The sequence below is a fragment of the Vulpes lagopus genome, chromosome 23 (genome assembly GCF_018345385.1).
Source record: "Vulpes lagopus strain Blue_001 chromosome 23, ASM1834538v1, whole genome shotgun sequence".
Classification (NCBI taxonomy): Eukaryota; Metazoa; Chordata; class Mammalia; order Carnivora; family Canidae; genus Vulpes; species Vulpes lagopus.
In genome coordinates, this window is record NC_054846.1 from 13,499,325 (window position 1) to 13,518,927 (window position 19,603).

Here is a 19,603-nt window from a genome sequence, read left to right on the forward strand (position 1 = left end):
CTCTCTATCATGAATGAGTAAATAAAATATTAAAAAAAAAAAAAAAATCTTAAAAAAAAATCATTAGTCTTTAAAACTGTTTAATTCCTTACCTACTGAAGTTGTTACCAAAATGTGTAAGAGTGGACATGTTCTGCTTCCAAAAGAGACTCCAACTGAGAAAAAGAATTAAGTTATTGAGAAAAAGCAATTATAAATGACAGAAGCACCATTTTTTTGGTTATTGTTCTTAAAGTCAGAAAAAGACAAATTTGTCCTCAGAATGTCCAAACAGTTGCTTCTTAAAGTATGAAGACCCAGAGAAAGAAGATAGTGCAGCAAACACTTTTAATAAGAATACAAAATTCACACCAGAGGCACATTCTGGGGAATGTAAAGAACTATCACAAGTAGTAATTCTGCTGAAGAATAAAATAAGGCTCTGTCAGAGTACAAATATACAGGAAGGAATGATTTAAAATAGGTTTATGATTTACAGTCACATTACATTGTACATATTAAGCACTGAAAACAGGCATATTAATTAAAAAGCCAGCTAAAAGGCATCTGAACATATATAACAAATCTTACAGTCCACAAAGTTCATGTATAACAGTAATTTTTTAAGTACTTCATTTCAACACAAAAGAAATGAAGACATATTAATTTATGTCTACAACAAAAATCAAGAGAACTTATATTTCAAAGGCTTACATGACTGATAGAACCACACAGCGGACAGGTCAACCACATAACACGAAACCAACAGTGCTGAACAACTAAAACAGTACTGGCCTTTCCAATCCCCTTTCTTCTTGTTACCACCACACTGTCCCATACTACCTTTCCATTACTCAAATGAAAAAAAATTCCTCTGTCTTCTCATTCCATGAAAGGAATGAAGAAAAACCAAACAGCAAATTCAAAAGTTGATTTTACTATAAACCTTAAATGCGGTTTAACGAATACAAAGAAACCCAACACTGATACACAGTGTTCCTTTCTAAGGAAGGAACAGATACGTCAAACATTATCTGAAAGGGGTTTCTTTATGGATTATGTACATTGGTTGAATAAGAATTACTGTATCTGAGAAGGCACATATCTGTGATTTAAGGCTTAACCGGTATTGTTACACATGGAAGTCAATGAAAGCTGTCTAGGAATTCACTTCTGTCAAAATGGAATTTACCCCAAAACTTGCTAAGTACATAGAAACCATCAAGAATTTCAACTCCCAAGTCCACCTGCAAAAAAAATTCTTAAGCAGGTTTCATTATGAATCAAAAAAAAAATTGCTAACCTAAATGCCCAGTGACTTTGGGGGATGCAAACTCTTAAGCTCAAAAGCCTCACAGAAATGACAGTGTGATTTCCTGCGTCTTAAAAAAAAAAAAAAAAAAAAAAGTCTAAACAAAATTACAATAGTACAGAATCATTTTTAAAAAGGTGTTTGCCACAACTCCACAAGCCAATCAGTCATTCGTTAGAGCTGCCGCCTCTGCATGGATGCTGCAGGAACACCATATAATTTTACTCTGCAAAATAGTTTTTTTCTTTAAGACAATACATGAAAATGAATCTCTTAAAGATGTTTAATATATTCATATATAAAATATCTGATGTTGATACAAATTATGTAAACCTCCCTTTGGAAAAGTTACAACTGGCCCTCATTTCCAGGACCAAAAATCTTGAATTTCTATCTGGTCAGTGCAAATCTATATTAGATGTTTTCAAACTACAGAAATAGCCATCAACCCTCACAATACAAAAGGATTTCTCAAAAAGGAAAATTATTGTGTTCAGATTATAGAAATTATGTTTACATTAAAATCACCCACCTTCCCATCAAATTTAACAGTTCAGTTGTTAAAGTATGAAAAAGGGAGAAATTAAAGCTATTTGTGCAAGAATCACTACAATGGTTGTGGTCACCGCTTCCCTAATCTTAACCCAACTCTGCTTAATTCTTATTAGGTTTGTTTAGAAATATAACAACGTGACTTTTTACCCCCCCCCCCCCCCCCCCCCCCCCCCCCCCCCCCCCCCCGTGTGATTTTACTGTTCTTCAAGCCAAGATGGGGCATCCACTCCAGGGGTTTTCAACTTGATATGGAACTGCTTAAGTGTCTGTTCAAGCTGCTTCTGATTCCCGGCAAAGTAAGCAGCAATGGCGTTGTGGAAAAGGACCAGCTGATTGTGCAGCACTTTTACCTGTGGACCGGGCAGAGCCATAAGAGAAAGCGTTAACACCAGTGGCAGCGAAATGCAAGGTGACTTATCACAGTCCTCATTAAATAGTGTATCTCTCATCGGGAAAAGCGGTTTTAATAACAACCAAGTATTTCACACACTCACAGACTGCACATTACTTTGTAAGGGTCACTGGGCCTTTGATGACTTTTAAATTTTCCTAAGGGCAATAGGTCAGCTTACAAAGCTGGATATTCTGTTAACCATATTCAAACACTTGTGGCATTCATTAAAAATATCACTAAATTCCCCTTCAAACTGAGTATATTCAAAATCAAATATTAAAGAGGGAAAATTATATACAAATAATTATTATACAGTATATGCTATATACCAAAAATGGACATCATTAAGGCTAAACTTTGTGTGAAACAGAGTGGGCCAGATACTGTGAAAAAGCAGCAGTTCTCTGCAAAGAATCAAGCCAAGTGGCAGGAAGTGTTGCCCAGAAAGCAATTTACTTAAAGTTCATACGACTCTGTTTTAAATACTTAGCACTTCTAGTGATAACAAGGTATGTTTTAACCAAGTAACGCTACTTCTGTAAATCTTTATTAAAGTCAGCAAAGCACTGCAAAGATTTATGAATAAAGTTATTTCCTGAGCTCTCATTTATAACTGCAAGAGTTCAATATGATACAGTATAAAATATACTGACTTATCCATCTACTGCAATATTTATTAAAATTGAGCTTTAAGAGTTTTTAGTGATGTAAAAATATCTGACATATTATGCTAAGGGAAAAACAGGACATGGTATTTTATATATGGTATGACATTTCCATTCATTTTATTATATACACGTGAACACACAGTCTCTCTAGCCTTTTCTCCATTCATCCACCTCTAAAGGAAACAACACAAACATTTATACTGGATATTTTTTATTTGTAAAGTCTTTATTTTAAAATTTAATAAAATATTATAAAAATAACACACTCCAGGATTACAAAGTAAAACCTCCTGATCCATACTTTTTGCACTCCCCTCCCTGGCCACCGAAAATCACTACTAACATTTTATTGTGTTTCCTTTGAGAATTTTTCTGGGCATATACATAATATTTAAAAACACAAAGGGACTACACTAAGCATACTTCCAGTAATGCTGTTTTCTCAAAATATCTTAGATATTTTTTATTCCATTCATTTATTCATTCAACTAGTATTAAGTACCTTCTATGTGCCACACACTGTTCTAGGTTTTAGGAAAATAGGAACAAATCCCTTCCCTCATGAGCTTCTATCCTTAGGGGGTGGGGAAAGAGAGAAGGGAGGCCAGAAATAAAAATAATATTGACATCGCAGGAAATTAGTATCCTAAGCCTTGAGAAGAGGTTGGGCTAATTCACAGACCTTTAAGGGCATCTGACATTGCTGATTTACCTAAAAGTTGTTTAAAACAAAAGAAACAAACAAACAAAACAAACAAACAAACAAACAAAAAAAACAAAAGAAACTTTTTCTCGTCTTCTAATAAAGATAAAAAAACAAAAATTCTAGCAGGGATACAGTTTAAGAGGACCACATAGCATGAAAACTAAAAAATGTCTGTATAAACCAAAAGAGGTATATCTTGAATTTACCTGGCCATTTAAGGCCCGCAACCTTTCTAAATGAAAATCTTTGGTACCAGGTGCAATAAGGACAACCATGAAACATTAAACACCATGTGTTAGGCACTATAACTAGGGATATAAGAATACAAACCACAGGGCAGCAGAAAATGACAGTATAAATGAGCAGCCAAAGTTTACTAGAAATGAGTAACGGTTTTAGAAAGTGAAAAGGAGGAAAATCAAAAGGGGGAGGACAGGCTTATTAGAAAGAGGTAGGCTAAGCTGGGTGATAAAGAAAATGAAGAAAGTGCTCGGGGAGGTTGGGAGTTAGGGGTGGTTGCGAGATGAAAGAAATGGAGAGGAAAAGCAGTTAGGGAACAGAGATTCAAACACGAGAGGCAAATGCTACTAATTAGGCCCAAGATCTAACTGCATTTTTGGAGTAAATATAATACAGTATCTCTCCAGACTTTTACTTCCAATGTTCTAGGAAGACCTAACAATTGCATTAGGCATAGTTTGATACTGGTCACAGCCTCTCTAAATTTGTTTTTGTTATTCACTTAGGTCATCAGTAAAATATCCCCATTATTAGTATTGCTCCTTTACAGCAATTGCCAGAAAGAGCTTTGGAATCAGGAGGCATGCATGCCAATCTTAGTTGTACCACTTCCCAGTTTTCTTTGTGATATCAGGTACAGGTTACTTCTAACTTCACGGGCCAAGGTCTTTATCTGTTTATCAGGGATGCCATTACCAAACTGAATACGTAGTATCATTGTAAGGGTTAAGTGAAATGAGATACTACCTTGCACACTGTCTGACACAAAGTAAGTACTCAGTCAATTTCAGTGGAATCTAAGTTTACCTGTTGGACAGTCAAACCACACTGACTTTTCTTGGTAAAATAAAATTTCATTTATTTAGAAAATGATTTGGAACTTGTAAGAAGACTGTGATAATGTGATTTATAATAACAAATACATGCTTGGTCTTTGTCTTCATTTCTGGCACAAAGCACCTAAAACCCTTGCAATTTCCTAAGTGACCAATGAAGGGAGTACCTTTTGTTATCATATTTAGCGTCTTGTCCTGTTCTTGAAATAGCCCTAGCCCTATACAAGTGAAATGACTTCTGTTCATAAAAAGCTCTTTTCAACCACACCTGACTTTATGTTAATGAGATTTCTGGAAAGTTCCTAGAAAACCAGGAGTAAGAGCTAGTCAGGGGAACAAAATTGTGATTACAGGGTGGGAATTTCAAGCTCCACCTGTCAACCTCTGGGGAGGAAATAGTGGCTGCAGGTTGAATAATTCACCATGGGCCAATGATTTCATCAATGATGCCTATGTAATGAAGCCTCCTAAAAACCTGTGAAGTGCAAGATTTGGAGAGCTCCTGGGTTGGTGAACGCATCCACACGCTAGCAAAGCGGAGTATCCCAACTTCATGGGGACAGAGGCTCTTCTGCTCAAGAACTTTACAGACCTTGACCCCTATGCACTTCTTCATCTGGCTGTTGATTTGTGTCCTCCAATAGTCCTTGTAATAAACTGGTAAGCTAGTAAGTGAACGGTTTTCCTGAGTTCTATGAGACACTCCAGCATGCAATCCAAGTTGAGGAGGGCGCTGTGCTAACCTTCCATGTATGGTCAGAAGCACAGGTGACAACCTGACTAGTGATTGATGTCAGAAGGTGCAGAGGGTGGGGGCAGTGTCAGAACTGAACTGAATTGTAGAATACCCAGCTGGTGTCCAGGATCAAGAACCAGTTGGTGTGGGAAAAACTCCACACATCTGGTGTCAGGAGTGTTTGAAAAGTACTGAGTGTAAAAGAAGAGACAGTTTTCTCCTTTTCAAAGGCAGAAATTGCTGTGAAGTTTACCTTAGCACAATGAAAAAAAAAAAAAAAAGGTGTGTGCTAAGCAAACTGTGTTGAAAAGATGCAGGGGTACAGGTGGCTTATCAACACTGACTGCCTTCACAGGGCCTTAAATCCAAGGGCAGAAGACAGCATGGGATGCTGCAGAAGGAATTCCTCTGCTTGACAGATCACCTCAGAGGAACTTTTTCTTTTTTTTTTTTTAAGATTTTATTTTTAAGTAATTTCTATACCCAACATGAGGCTTGAACTTACAACCCTGAGATCAAGAGTTGCATGCTTCGACTGAGCCAGCCAGGCGCCGCAACTAAGAACTTTTAAGCATCGCTTTATAACCTCATGATTCTCTGCTTCTAAAATAAACACATTTTCAAGCACCATAGAGGCACTTCTTCCAATTATTCACTGATTAGCACCATTCAAGTTAGTAGTATCACATATAAAATTTATTCAAAACATTTTTTTTTAAAGATTTTATTTATTCATGAGAGACACACAAAGAGACAGACAGAGAGAGAGAGAGAGAGACAGAGAGAGAAGCAGGCTCCATGCAGGGAGTCCGACGTGGGACTCCCAGGTCTCCAGGATCTCCCAGGTCTCCAGGATCATGCCCTGGGCTGAAGGCGGCGCTAAACCGCTGCACCACCGCAGCTGCCCTGTTCAAAACATTCTTAATACAGACTTCTACTAATTCTACTAATTCATATTGACCTCCCTCTATGTCTAGACAGAAAAGTTTTACATTGCAATCACTTTCAAAACAAGCTTTAAAATGAAGCACTGACATCTGCCTTAGTATCTACTAAGAAAAGGTCAGATTATTTTAATTAAGGTTATAACCCGGGTTCACCTTACATGAGTGGAGTTTGATTTCAGGACCAAATCTTTCTTTTTTAAAATTAAAAAAAAAATTATTTATTGGGCATCCTGGTAGCTCAGCGGTTTAGCTAAGCCGCTGTCGGGGTCCCTGCATGGAGCCTGCTTCTGCCTCTGCCTGTGTCTCTGTCTCTCTCTTTCTGTGTGTGTTTCTCATGAATAAATAAATCTTTAAAAAAATAAAGTTTTATTTATTTCAGTAACCTCTATACCCAATGTGGGTTCACAACTCTGAGATCAAAGTCCTATGCTTTTCTGACTGAGCCAGCCAGGTGCCCCCACAGATCTCTTTCTTGCAATATACTGGTCAATTAAAATTATAATTAGCAAAAAAGAAGTAAAATAAAACACTGCGAGTTAGCTTTCATTTGATTCCTATTTATGTAAAAGTGTTTTCTGAAACTGAGCTCTTCTCAGTCACCTGTATCTGTGTGATTGAGTTTGAGAACTTCTGGAGTTCTGGCTGTCAGGGATTGGTCAAAGGACTGGTCTGAGAGCAGTATATTTTGACAGAGGGTGGAAAAGTTCCCAGATGACCTTAGGTAGGAAAGAACTTTTCAAGATAAAACTTCTTAAGGGAAAAGATTGAGAAATTAACTTCATTAAAATTTAGTTTCTATTCATCCAAAGATAGTGAAATACTGAGGAAACATATCTGCATTACATGTACTGACAAAGGGTATGTATCTGGAAAATGTGAAGAACTCCAACAAACCAGAAGCAATCCAGTTAAAAAGAGCAAATAACATGGATAGGTATTTCACTCACAGAGGAGGAAACAGGAATGGCCAATTAAATCTGAAAAGATAGGCTGCCTTATTAGAAAACAGGAAAATGCAAATTAAAACTAACTTGATGAAAGCAGACTTCAACTACCTCCATTGTGACCTCAAAATTTCTCATTGATTAAGTTCTTTCAGGGCTTATCTCTTAACTCAGGCAAAATACCCTGTGGGGCAAAGCATCCCGTGATGGAACCGAAACTACCCCTCAGGCAAAAAGGACTGCAACATCCAGCAACATCCCACGTGACTGACCCCAAGACAATGATTGACTTGACCTTTACTGCCCACTGGCACGTACCCACCCAACCTCTGTCCCACATTTTCCTTATATAAAACCGAGAAGTATTTTCAGCACTTTGGAGACAGTCTTTGAGATGTTTTCTCCCGGTGTTGGACTCAGTGAAATAAATTCTTTTCTTCTTTCACCATTACTTGTCTCTATGCCTTTGCATTTCTTGCAGCTCTCGGCCCTGGCTATAATGGGATGCCATTTTATATCCTCTACATTAAGAAAACTGAGAACAATTAAAACTCTTGTGCACTTTCAGTTGGAAAGGCTTTCAGTTGATTGTTATATATATTTGTACAAGTATGTTTGAAAATGATTTGGCATTAATCAATAAAATGAAGGATGCATACACGTCCCTGAACAGCATCTTGACTCCTAAAAATACACCATAGAGAAACTTGCACGTGTGTTTTATGCGACAGGTACAATTACGTTAATAGCAGAACTGTTTTTAGCATTAAAAAACAAGGAAACTGGGACGCCTGGGTGGCCCAGTGGTTGAGCGTCTGACTTTGGCTCAGGGCGTGATCCCGGAGTCCCAGGATTGAGTCCCACATCGGGTTCCCTGCATGGAGCCTGCTTCTCCCTCTGCCTAGGTTTCTGCTTCTTGCTCTGTGTCTCTCATGAATAAATAAATAAAATCTTAGAAAAAAAATACAAAACAAACAAACAAACAAACAAGGAAACAACTCAAAACTTGTATTTACAGGAGAATGTATAAATAAACTGCAGCCTCTTCACACAATGGGGATATTATATAGGAGTGAGAATAAATGAATTGCAGCTGCATGCGTCAACATGGATGAATGTCAGAAACATCAGAGCAAAGCAGCAACCTGCAGAAGAACACCCGCCGTAGGATTCCATTTATATAAAGTTCAAAACTATGCCTAATTGAGTGAATACATTCACATGTGACAAAACTATAAAGAAAACCAACAGGAACCAATAAACACAATTCAGAATAGGAGTTCTGCAGGGAGAAGAGGGAGGATGAGGTGAGGGAAAGCACAGAGGAGGCTTCAAAAATACTGATGGTTTTGTTTTTTAACCTGGGTGGTGGGAACATGGCTATTTTTTGTTGTCGTTATTCTTTATATTTTGCCTCTGTGTTAAACATTCTTTTGAATATACTTAACAGTTTTACACTATTAAAAAAGGAAAGGTTATGAAAGATAAGCCTGTCTATATCATAACTTCGTTGAGGATCTGCATTATTCAGTGTTCTAATGAACTACAGCTATCCCCACTTTACATTCTGAGAAAAAATAAAAACAGACCTAAAATGTTACTTACATTCATTTATTCAATAAATACTACCAAGGGTCTGCTGGTGTCAGGCACTAGTCTAGAGGCTGCAATGCAAGCAATCAACAAAAAGACAACTCTGCTCTCAAGAAGCTTATGTTCTATTGAGAGAAGAAAGAGAAACAAGGTAAGTGAAACATACAGTATGTTAGATGATGGCATGTTTTACACAGAAAAATTAAGCAGTAATGGGGAATATGGGATTCATATATAGGAGAGGGCATGGTGATGTAAATAGGAAGACTAGAGTTGGTCTAGCTTTGGTTTAAGGTGACATGTGAATAAAGACCCAAAAGAAGTGAGGGAATGAGCTTTAAAGATGCTTTAAGTTTTCCAGTGAGGTTGGAAGAACAATTCTAGATGGAGGAAACAGCCAAGTACAAGGGTCCTGAGGCGGGTGCTGTGCTTGGTGTGTTCGAGAAACAGCAAGGAGGCCAATGTGGCTGGGGCAGAGTCGTAGGGGTCTGGTACAAGATGTGGTCAGACAGGTAATGGGGGGCTAGAGGATGCAGGGCTTCAGATATCATCACAGAGACTGGGGTTTACATTTCTTAGTGAGAAGAGAAGGCATAGGAAGATCCTGAGCAGAAAAATGACAATATCTGATTTACTTTCATAAACATGCAAGGGTAGAAGTAGGGAGACCTATTAGAATACCACGGCGAGAAGCCAGTGAGATACTGGTGGCCTGGATGAGATACTGGTGGTAACAGAGGAGGTGGTGAGAGGATGCAGCATCTTCAATAGACTGTGAAGGTGGAGCCCACAGACCAAGCTGTGGGCATGAGAGATCAAGCACAAGGATGCCAAGACTTCTGCCCTGAGCAACTGAAAGCATGAAGCTACCATACACTGATACGGCAAAGGCTGTGAGAGGGTGTCAAGTGCAGAGGGAAAGGACATCATCGAGAGCTCGGTATGGGCCAGATGTGGCATGGCTTGCAGGCAGACACATAGAAACTCTAAGTAACTATTTTTGAGACTGGGCAGATTTCAGGATAGCAGTATAGTGAAGAAACGGAGTCAGATACAATCTTTATGGTTCCTTTCTTCTAAAATTTGAGAAACTTGCTTTCTAAATATAGGTGTATATATATATATATATTTGGAAACTCAAATGGCTCTCAAAAAGCTTTTCAGTTGGAAAGGCTTTCAATAGAAAAACATTGATTCTATTTACTATTAAGGACAAAAACTAGCTTCTCTTTTAGAGATTTGTGAAATTCAACTGGAAGTTTATGTACAAGTTCATGAACCAGCCCATTAACTAAATACTCCCTACTTAGAGGTATTTTTAAAAAAAAGATTATTTATTTGAGAGAGAGAGAGAGAGAGCAAGCATACACAAGCAGGGGGAGTGCAGGCAGAGGAAGAGGGAGAAGCAGGTTCCCCACGGAGCAGGGAGCCCGATGCAGGACTTGATCCCAGGACCCAGGAATCATGACCTAAGTTGAAGGCAGATGCCTAACTGACTGAGCTACCCAAGTGCCCCTAGAGGTGTTTTTTTTTTTTTTTTTTGTTTTGTTTTTAAGGCTTTTTGCACTAGTAACATACCTAGGTGACAAAGTAATTTTCCACTTGGTCCTGCTAAGCATGAGTTAACCTTTCTTGTTTTTTATTTTTAAAATTCTGGATGATCCTTGGCTCCTGGAGTTACAGAGCAACTAGGGGGTTTCTGTATTTTTATTTTTATTAAAGATTTTTATTTATTTATTCATGACAGACACTCAAAAACCAGCCAAACATTTTTGGCAGATTATTCTTTGATCTGGTAGGTGACATATTTATTCATGACAGACACACACAGAGAAAGGCAGAGACACAGGCAGAGGGAGAAGCAGGCTCCATGCAGGGAGCTCAATGTGAGACTCGATCCCAGGACCCCGGGATCATGACCTGAGCTGAAGGCAGACACCCAACTGACTGAGCCACCCAGGTGCCCCTGGGTCATAAGAATTTTTGACCTGCATTTCAATCCCCAATGTTTCAGAATAAAAGGACGAGAGGGGGAACACAACTCTGATTCTGTTACAACAGTCTAAAAGTTATAGCCAGAAAACAAGTGGGAAAGCATCACACCACTTTTAGCTAACCCTACAAATGTCAACACAAATGTCACATATGTCAACTGAAGAGTAGTTTTTCACCCCCTGAGGTAGCTGACAAACCCAACACAGAGACACACATCTTCTTGTAGCTAAGGTAGGTTGGTAGCCCACTAACAAAGCCTCAAGCTCAGTGTACTACCTGTATGCTAAATGTTCCCCAACACTGATCAAACTTAACCCGTGGGAAATCAAGGAAAGGGGGTGCTTTTTAAGACTGAATTCTAGTTTTCACAACAAAATGACACAATACCCATTTTCACAAAAACATTCTTACAGTAATTGTGAGAAGGTTGATGTGTAAGCCTTTAAAAATACACACTTCAGAGTATATACTTCTTCTGGTATAGAGAGAGCCTTTGGGGATTCACAGCTTTTCAATTATAATTATGGAAATAAAGTATACAATTTTGTTATTTTAATCTCAGAAGCCTTTTTATGCCAAAATAGATAACCTTATTTTAAGATCTTTTTTTTTTTTTTTTTTTTTTAATTTGAGAGAGACAGAGAGAGAGCACGAGCAGGGGGTAGGGATAGAGAGAGAAGCAGACTCCCCACTGAGCAGGGAGCCCGATGCAGGAATCAATCCCAGGACTCTGGGATCATGGCCTGAGCCAAAGGCACACACTCAACCACTGAGCTACCCAGGAATCCCCTGAGCCATCCAGGCATCCCTAGCCATTAGGGTGTTTTTTTTTTTTTTTTTTAAAGATTTTATTTGTTTATTCATAGACACACACAGAGGCAGAGACACAGGGAGAGGGAGAAGCAGGCTCCATGCAGGGAGCCCGATGTGGGACTCAATCCCGGGTCTCCAGGATCACACCCCAGGCTGCAGGCGGCGCCAAACCGCTGCGCCACCAGGGCTGCCCCATTAGGATGTTTAAGAACAATTAAGTAACATTAGAAAAACAGTTGCAAATCCAATTTTATTTTTAGTTTTTGCAAATCCGATTTTTTTTTTATTGCAAATCCAATTTTAAAGATAACTAATTTTGTAATCTTGGTAATGACTGTGCTGTTGTCACTATAGAGAAGTAGTTTTAATGAGACTTAAAAGTGTTATTTTAAGTCACTTGGCTTATTTATCAGGTTCACTTTACTAGATTACTTGGCCTTGTGAAGGTCAATCTAGGAAAGATTCTGGTTTCTCAAACAAAATTGGCTTAGGAAGAGAGATGAAGAAAGTAAGGTGGGGGAATGGTCAAACTGTACTTTTAGAAGATGGTGAAAAAAGCCAAAAATGTTTGAGGAAATTATACTTTTTCAACTTCCATTTGTTTATATTTATACAATCAGATAATGAGAAATGATAATAAGCACACGGAATTAAAAAAAACCAGCCGGGCAGCCCCGGTGGCACAGCGGTTTAGTGCCGCCTGCAGTCCAGGGCCTGATTCTGGAGACCCAGGATCGAGTCCTGCATCGGGTTCCCTGCGTGGAGCCTGCTTCTCCCTCTGCCTCTCTCTCGCTCGCTCTGTATCTCTCATGAGTAAATAAAATAAAATCTTAAAAAAAATAAAAAAATAAAAAAAACCAGCCAAACATTTTTGGCAGATTATTCTTTGATATGGTAGGTGACACTCATTTTTATGAAGCACTTTTTTTTTAAGATTTTATTTATTTATTTGAGAGAGAGAAAGCACGAAGGTGGGGGGTGCAGAGGAAGATGGATAAGCAGGCTCTCCACTGAAATCATGACCTGAACCTAAGGCAGAGGTTTTAATGGACTGAGCCACCCAGGAGCCCTAGGAAGCACTTTCTGTGTGACAGAGAATATGTTACCCTTATATCTTCTTTGCAGGGCTTCTGTTCTATCTGTGTTACGGTTAATAAAATACTCAGAAAGTTACTTGCCTAAGGTTAGATAGTTAGGAAGCAGATGGGCTGGGATGTGGAATGTCTTATCCTAAGACAGGTCCACGTTCTTTCACCTCACCTATTCTAACCTCTTTATTCATAAGACAATACACATTTTGGAAAGCTTTTAAATGAAGTTTGAAACAAACAGAAAAAAGGTATGGAGGAACACTGGAAGGGGAGAAATATACAGAAGATATGCTTCAGCCACCTTCCTAATTTTGCTGTTGGCTCTAATGTTACACTTAAATATCACTGGGACAAGTATCTAACACAACGGGTTGGAGCAGATAAGAGAAATAAAAGTTAATTCTTTTTAAAATAATCCAATATTAAACTTTGAAACATTCTTTCCATACTTACAGAGCCAGTAAAAAAATCTATATTGAACTATTTACGTATGTCCTAACTTAGAAAAGATTTATAGTGCTAATAAGGATAAGTGAAATACAACAGAAAAGCAGAGATTTAAAAAAGGAGCAAAAGAAGATAGAGATAACAACTCCAGGCAGAAATGGGATGATGACAAATTTGACAAATTTTCAAAACCTAACATCAGAAACAATTACAGCAATTTAGAAATACACTAAATCATTGTGAACTCAATTACAAAGAACTTTCATAAAGATCTGCCAAACAATGAGCAACCCAGTTCAGACATAAGCAAAACCACTACAGCAACATCTGGTGAATGACCTAAAATATGCCATACAATACTTTAATTGTTAAAGGGCAAAACAAACTTCAACACTGACTACTAAGGCAGAGACAAGCTGAGGTTTTTTTTTTTTTTTTTTTTTTCAAGCTGAGGTTTTAAATAGAAACTGGGTAAGAGAAATTTAAAAGCAGGCTGAGAGCTGATGCCAAGTGGATTACACGGAAAACTTTTCTCCTGCCTACACAGCATATATCAATAGAAGATAAATACCATTTATAAGGTTTACTGACTGAAAAATTTAAAGTATTACTTCATAGGCATCAAAGCCATAAAAGGCACTTTATTTCTATCAAATGAACTTTTCTTCCAAATCAAATTTAGATTAATTACATACTTTCTTTTAAAAAATATTTATTTATTTATTTTAGCAGGGTAGGGGCAGAGGGAGAGGGAGGATTTCTAGCAGACTTCCCGCGGAGCACAGTGCCTGACTTGGGCTCAATCTCAGGACCCTGAGGTCATGACCTGAGCCAAATCAAGAGTCAGATGCTCAACCAACTGAGCCATGGAGGTGCCCCAGATTACTTACACACGTTTTTATCAGAGACACTGAAGTGATTAAAAGAGGCAATTTCTAGTTCAAATAAAAATTACTAGTTTTAATATATTTATAAGTTTCTTCAAAGCAATTATTGGCTCTCCCAATAATTCTATAAAATAAGGGTTTATATTAAGTAAACAACAATATTGGGGTAGTAGCTTGGCTTAAACATGTGAGGAAAAACTGAAGCAAAATCATTCTTTTTGAAAAAGATTTTATTTTTTTTTTAAAGATTTTACTTTTAAGTAATCTTTACACCCAATGTGGGGCTTGAACTTATAACCCCAAGATCAATAGTAACATGCTCCACCAACTAAGCCAGTCAGATGCCCTTAAAATCATCCTTTAGTAAGAAGTCTCCAACCACTAACAGGTAAAGAATTAACTTCTTTCTTTACCCCCAATTATTTAAAAATGTATAATTATATACTTTCTCTGCCCATCACTGATTTTTTTTCCAGTAAGAAACCAGAAAAATAACAAACAGAAAAGTGTATCTGTCTTGGCTTTTTATTAGGTTTGTGAAGTATAATTTTATTACTTTGTAATAGCTTTGGAAATGCCTGTCATGTCAAAGCAATTACCAGCTGAGAAAAAGGCACTATCAAAAATATGGGTGTGGGCATTGGGAAGGGAGCAAGAGAAGGAAAGACAAATATGAACTACAAGTGGAGGTGGAAGAACAGATTTTATTTTTCTGACTCATTGGGATAGGTTTCAATAAATCATGGACAAGCAGGTTAAAAAAAAAGCTTCTGAGAGGGAAAAAAGGGCAGTCCTGTTTTGAAAAGCAGATAACTGATGAAACACAAGCTCTAGGTATGATAGGTTTCAGACCTGTGCTAAGGTCCTATAATTCTTTATCCAATAGTTCAGTAAAATGTTCAATGCACAGGTTTTCTTCCTCTATATACAGATTACTCAAAGATCAGTGTCCGCCAATTTACTTACTGGAGAAAGGGAATGAATGCTCTACAGATACGTATACACAGAGCTAACCTCTAGGGAAAAAAAACCAGACTAATATACATTCATAGCACAGTATGCTAGGTATGTGCTTTACTGGAGAAAGCTCTGGGTAGGAGGGTAATACACAAAGGGGAAGAAAGAAACTTTCAAGTTGCTAGGGGTCATATTATGTACCATAAATCATTCAAGATAACATTTGAGCTCCTAGATAAAAATTTATTTAGGTACAGGGATACCCAGGTGGTACAGTGAGTTAAGTGTTCTGACTCTTAGTTTTGGCTCAGGTTGTGATCTCAGGGTCCTGAGATCAAGCCGAGTGGAGTCTGTGCTCAGTGCAGAGTCTGCCTAAGACTCTTTCTCCCTCTCCTTTTGCCCCTTCCCCTCATGCTCTTTCTCAAATAAATATGTGAAATCTTTAAAGAAATAAAGTAAAAAGTTAATTTTGGTGCAGAAGAGTAGTTAAGGAACTGAATATTTCTTTTCATCTATTAGGTAACTGTTCTTACTGGCCTTTGGACACCAGGCAACAAAAACCTACAGTTAAACCAATGCCCTGTTCACACTCATCTTTACATTGATAAAATAGTTTTCTGTCAAAGTATGGTTTTTGTATTGTACCTTGGAAAACTAACTTTTTTCTTTAAGATTCAGAATTCAATCTCTTATACAACTTATAAAAATTCTGGTTCTGTGTACCTAAGAACTGATTATAAACTTTAATAGAAAAGCTTTATCAAAATTTATGATAGAACCATTATTTTTCTTTTAAAAAAATCCATACACAGTTATAATACACTTTTAAAAGAACAGAACATTTAATAAAACTTTACAGATAACTTAAACATACATTCCAGGGTTTCTTTCCTTTTTTATTTTCTTTTTTTTTTCTTTCCTTTTTTAAAGATTTATTTATTTGAGTGAGGTGTGAGTGAGTGTAGAGTGGAGGGGCGGGGAGAAGGTGTGGGTAGAGAATCTCAAGCAGCTTCCCTGCTAAGTGTGAAGCTGGAGGCAGAGCTGGATCCCACAACTCTAGATCATGGCCTGAGCCTAAATCAAAAGTCAGGAGCTCAACCAACTGAGCCATCCAGGTACCCCTATGTTCCTGGGTTTCTCCAAGAATTTTTTTTCTGGGACAACTGGGTGGCTCAGCGGTGAGTGTGTGCCTTCAGCTCAGGTCGTGATCCTGGAATCGAGTCCTACATCGGGCTCCCTGTGGGGAGCCTGCTTCTCTCTCTCTCCCTATGTCTCTGCCTCTCTCTCTGTGTCTCTCATGAATAAATAAATAAAATCTTAAAAAAAAAAAAAAAAGATTTTTTTCCCCCTGTTCTTTCCCACCAATGCTCACATTACTCATTCTGTTCAGGTCATGCCACCTGGCCTAGCAGGTACTTCCAAGAATCCACACTAATGTTCTTCTTCAAATTCTTTCTTTTTTCTCATGTTGAACTCAGCATTTTGTATATAACAGATTTTACTAAATATCATCCATTATACTGTATACTGCTTATTAGCAAGAAGTCTGTCACAACCCTTACACAGTATTTCTTTAGGGTTAGGCATTACAATAGCCCAAAATAGTAAGTTTTTTAACTTACTGAATAATTTTTGAAAAGTGCATTTTTTGAAAATTTAAAGGAAGAAATAGATAGAAGAAAGCCAGAATGTTTTGAAGAATAAGAGGAATAAGGAATAAATCTAGGGGCGCCTGGGTGGCTTAGTAAGTTAAGTGGCAAACTCTTGATTTAGGCTCAGATCATGATCTCAGGGTGCTGCTTGAGTCTCTCCCTCTCCCCACATCCCACCCCCTGTTCGCTCTCTTAAAAAAAAGTGTGATGTTTAAAGGAAAAAACCTAGTTATCAAATGATTTTTTTAATCTAACAAAGCAAATGAATCATAGAAGGAATATGGTCAAAAACAAAGTGTTGAGTCATTATTAAGAGGACTTAAAGTAAAGGTTAAAAAGAACAATGCAAAATCAAATTCTCAAATACTGCTAGTGTCTTCTGCAATTTTACTCAGAAACACCAATTAAAGGTTTATTTTTAAGTAAATCAAAGAGACTCTAACTACTGAGAACTAAAAAAAAGTACAGAAATGCCACTGCCACCAAAACCAGTGCAGATTACTACTGATCTGTTTGAATCTTAAATTGACCGAACAATCCATTCCCTTCTAACACACACACAAGAAAAATGAAACACAAACTCTGTCCTCCAAATGAACTGATCATTTCTGATCAAAACATAAATATCTTATAATTGCCAAAGAGAGAGAACCAAATTAAATAAAAACAGCAGTTCATGATTATAAAGCTATCCCTTCTGGAAGGCTTTTAAGTTTTGTGTACAAAATACTTTCTTCACAAAAACTGGATGCTGGAAAATCTCAGCACAACTGACAGACTACATGACAGAGAGACTAGGTGTGCTTTTTCTCTTGCATTCACCAGTTGATGATTACAAATTTCAGACTGATTCTGGATAGGTATGCCTTAGGTGATGCTAATCAAAAGCAACCCACAATTCACAATTCTTTTTGGTTGCACGGTTTATATAAAGATAGTTAACTTCTGCCTCTTTTCTTTTCTTTTTTTTTTAAGATTTATTTATTTATTCATGATAGACACAGAGAGAGAGAGAGAGGCAGAGACACAGGCAGAGGGAGAAGCAGGCTCCATGCCCGGAGCCCGACATGGGACCAGATCCTGGGACTCCAGGATCATGCCCTGGGCCAAAGGCAGGCGCCAAACCGCTGAGCCACCCAGGGATCCCTTCTGCCTCTTTTCTAAAGAAAGGAGGCAATGCAAACCACAATTTTTTTCTTCCTTTGTGTGGATCTAGCAAAATTTTTAAAGGGATCTGGAAGCCAAACCGGTAACAGCACATGGTACTGTACATGAAAATATTTTGATATAAATAAAAAGTACTATATACACCTTTTTAAATCTGTCATATAAGGTAAAGTAGGAACTCATATCCTGGCAAGTTACCGTTTTTTCTATTCTCTCTAATACAAAATTGATCATTTGATTTTAAGCTAAAATTATAGGATATATATATATATATATTAGACCATGTCTGAAAAATAGAAATCTAGTTGAGTCTCATTTTGGAAAAAGATAAGGTATATATACTACTTAAAAAACAAACATTTTCTAGCTGTTCTTATTTTCCTTTCTTTTAAAAGTTAAATCTTATTGCAATAAGTAGGATCAAAACTGAAAGGATATAGAAAGTATATAATGAGAAGTCTCACTTTCACTCCTGTCTCTTACCACTCAGCCCCTTATAGGTAACAGATTTTAATTAATTTAGTTAATTCTTCCAGGTTTTCTTATTAAGCACAAATCTTTATGCTAAAGACTATACATTCTTATTTCCTTCCTTTCTCACACAAAAGCTATTGTACCATAGACTACTTTGCACCTAGCTCTTTTCAATTAACAGTATATCCTGAGGATCATTCTACCAAGAGCATCCCTATTCTTTTTTTAGCAGCTGCAAAGTAACCCATTCTATAAATGAACCACAGTTTACTCAACTAGTCCTGTAATGATGAACTGTTGGGTTGTTCCTCATCTTTTGATAGTAAATGGTGCTATACCGAATAACCTTCTATACATGCCACTTCTTCCTTGTTTAGGCCCTACCTACCTGTCCAGCTTCATCTACTAGAGCTGTTCTGCCGCCATCCCCATTATGCTCTGGCCTCACGGACCTTACTGACCTTCAGTTGGCTTTTGCATATTCTATTCCTTCCACTGAAAATCCGCTTCCTCTACATACCTTTAGTCAGCTCCTTTACATCCTTTTCTTTCTTTCTTTTTCTTTTTCTTTCTTTCTTTTTTTTTTTTTATGATAGTCACACAGAGAGAGAGGCAGAGACATAGGCAGAGGGAGAAGCAGGCTCCATGCACCGGGAGCCCGACGTGGGATTCAATCCCGGGTCTCCAGGATCGTGCCCTGGGCCAAAGGCAGGCGCCAAACCGCTGCGCCACCCAGGGATCCCTCCTTTTCTTTTTTTTTTTTTAAAGATTTTATTTATTTATTCATTAGAGACACAGAGACAGAGAGGCAGAGACACAGGCAGAGGGAGAAGCAGGCTCCATGCAAGAAGCCTGATGTGGGACTCGATCCCGGGACTCCAGGATCAGGCCCTGAGCCGAAGGCAGACGCTCAACTCCTGAGCCACCCAGGCGTCCCTCCTTTACATCCTTCTGAAGCTTAGCCCCATTGTCACTTTCTCTAGCCTTCCACAATATCCTACACCAAGCCAAGTCCTCTTTGTATTCTCACATGACTCCTCTATTTCCCCTTTACAACACTTACATAGTTTGTATTTATGTAATTATTTGGTTAATGCCTATTTCTCTTACTTGACCATAAGCTCTATAATGGCAAAGACCACTATATTTCTACTCTTTAAGCCTGGCACATAAATAGCAACCAATGATATCTGATGAATAAAGGAATGCC

General features: G+C 37.9%; 1 protein-coding gene across 7 annotated transcripts in view; it reads right to left on the minus strand.

Moving 5' to 3' along the window:
- Window positions 1-310: 310 nt before the first annotated feature.
- ARFIP1 (ADP ribosylation factor interacting protein 1) overlaps window positions 311-19,603 on the minus strand; it is a 131,246-nt gene continuing 111,953 nt past the window's right edge. For all 7 annotated transcript variants that reach the window (XM_041738172.1, XM_041738170.1, XM_041738166.1 and 4 more), the window contains one exon: window positions 311-2,196. In XM_041738172.1, coding sequence (XP_041594106.1) covers window positions 2,041-2,196 — 156 coding nt within the window. In that variant the 3' untranslated portion in view covers window positions 311-2,040. The remainder of the gene's footprint in view (window positions 2,197-19,603) is intronic.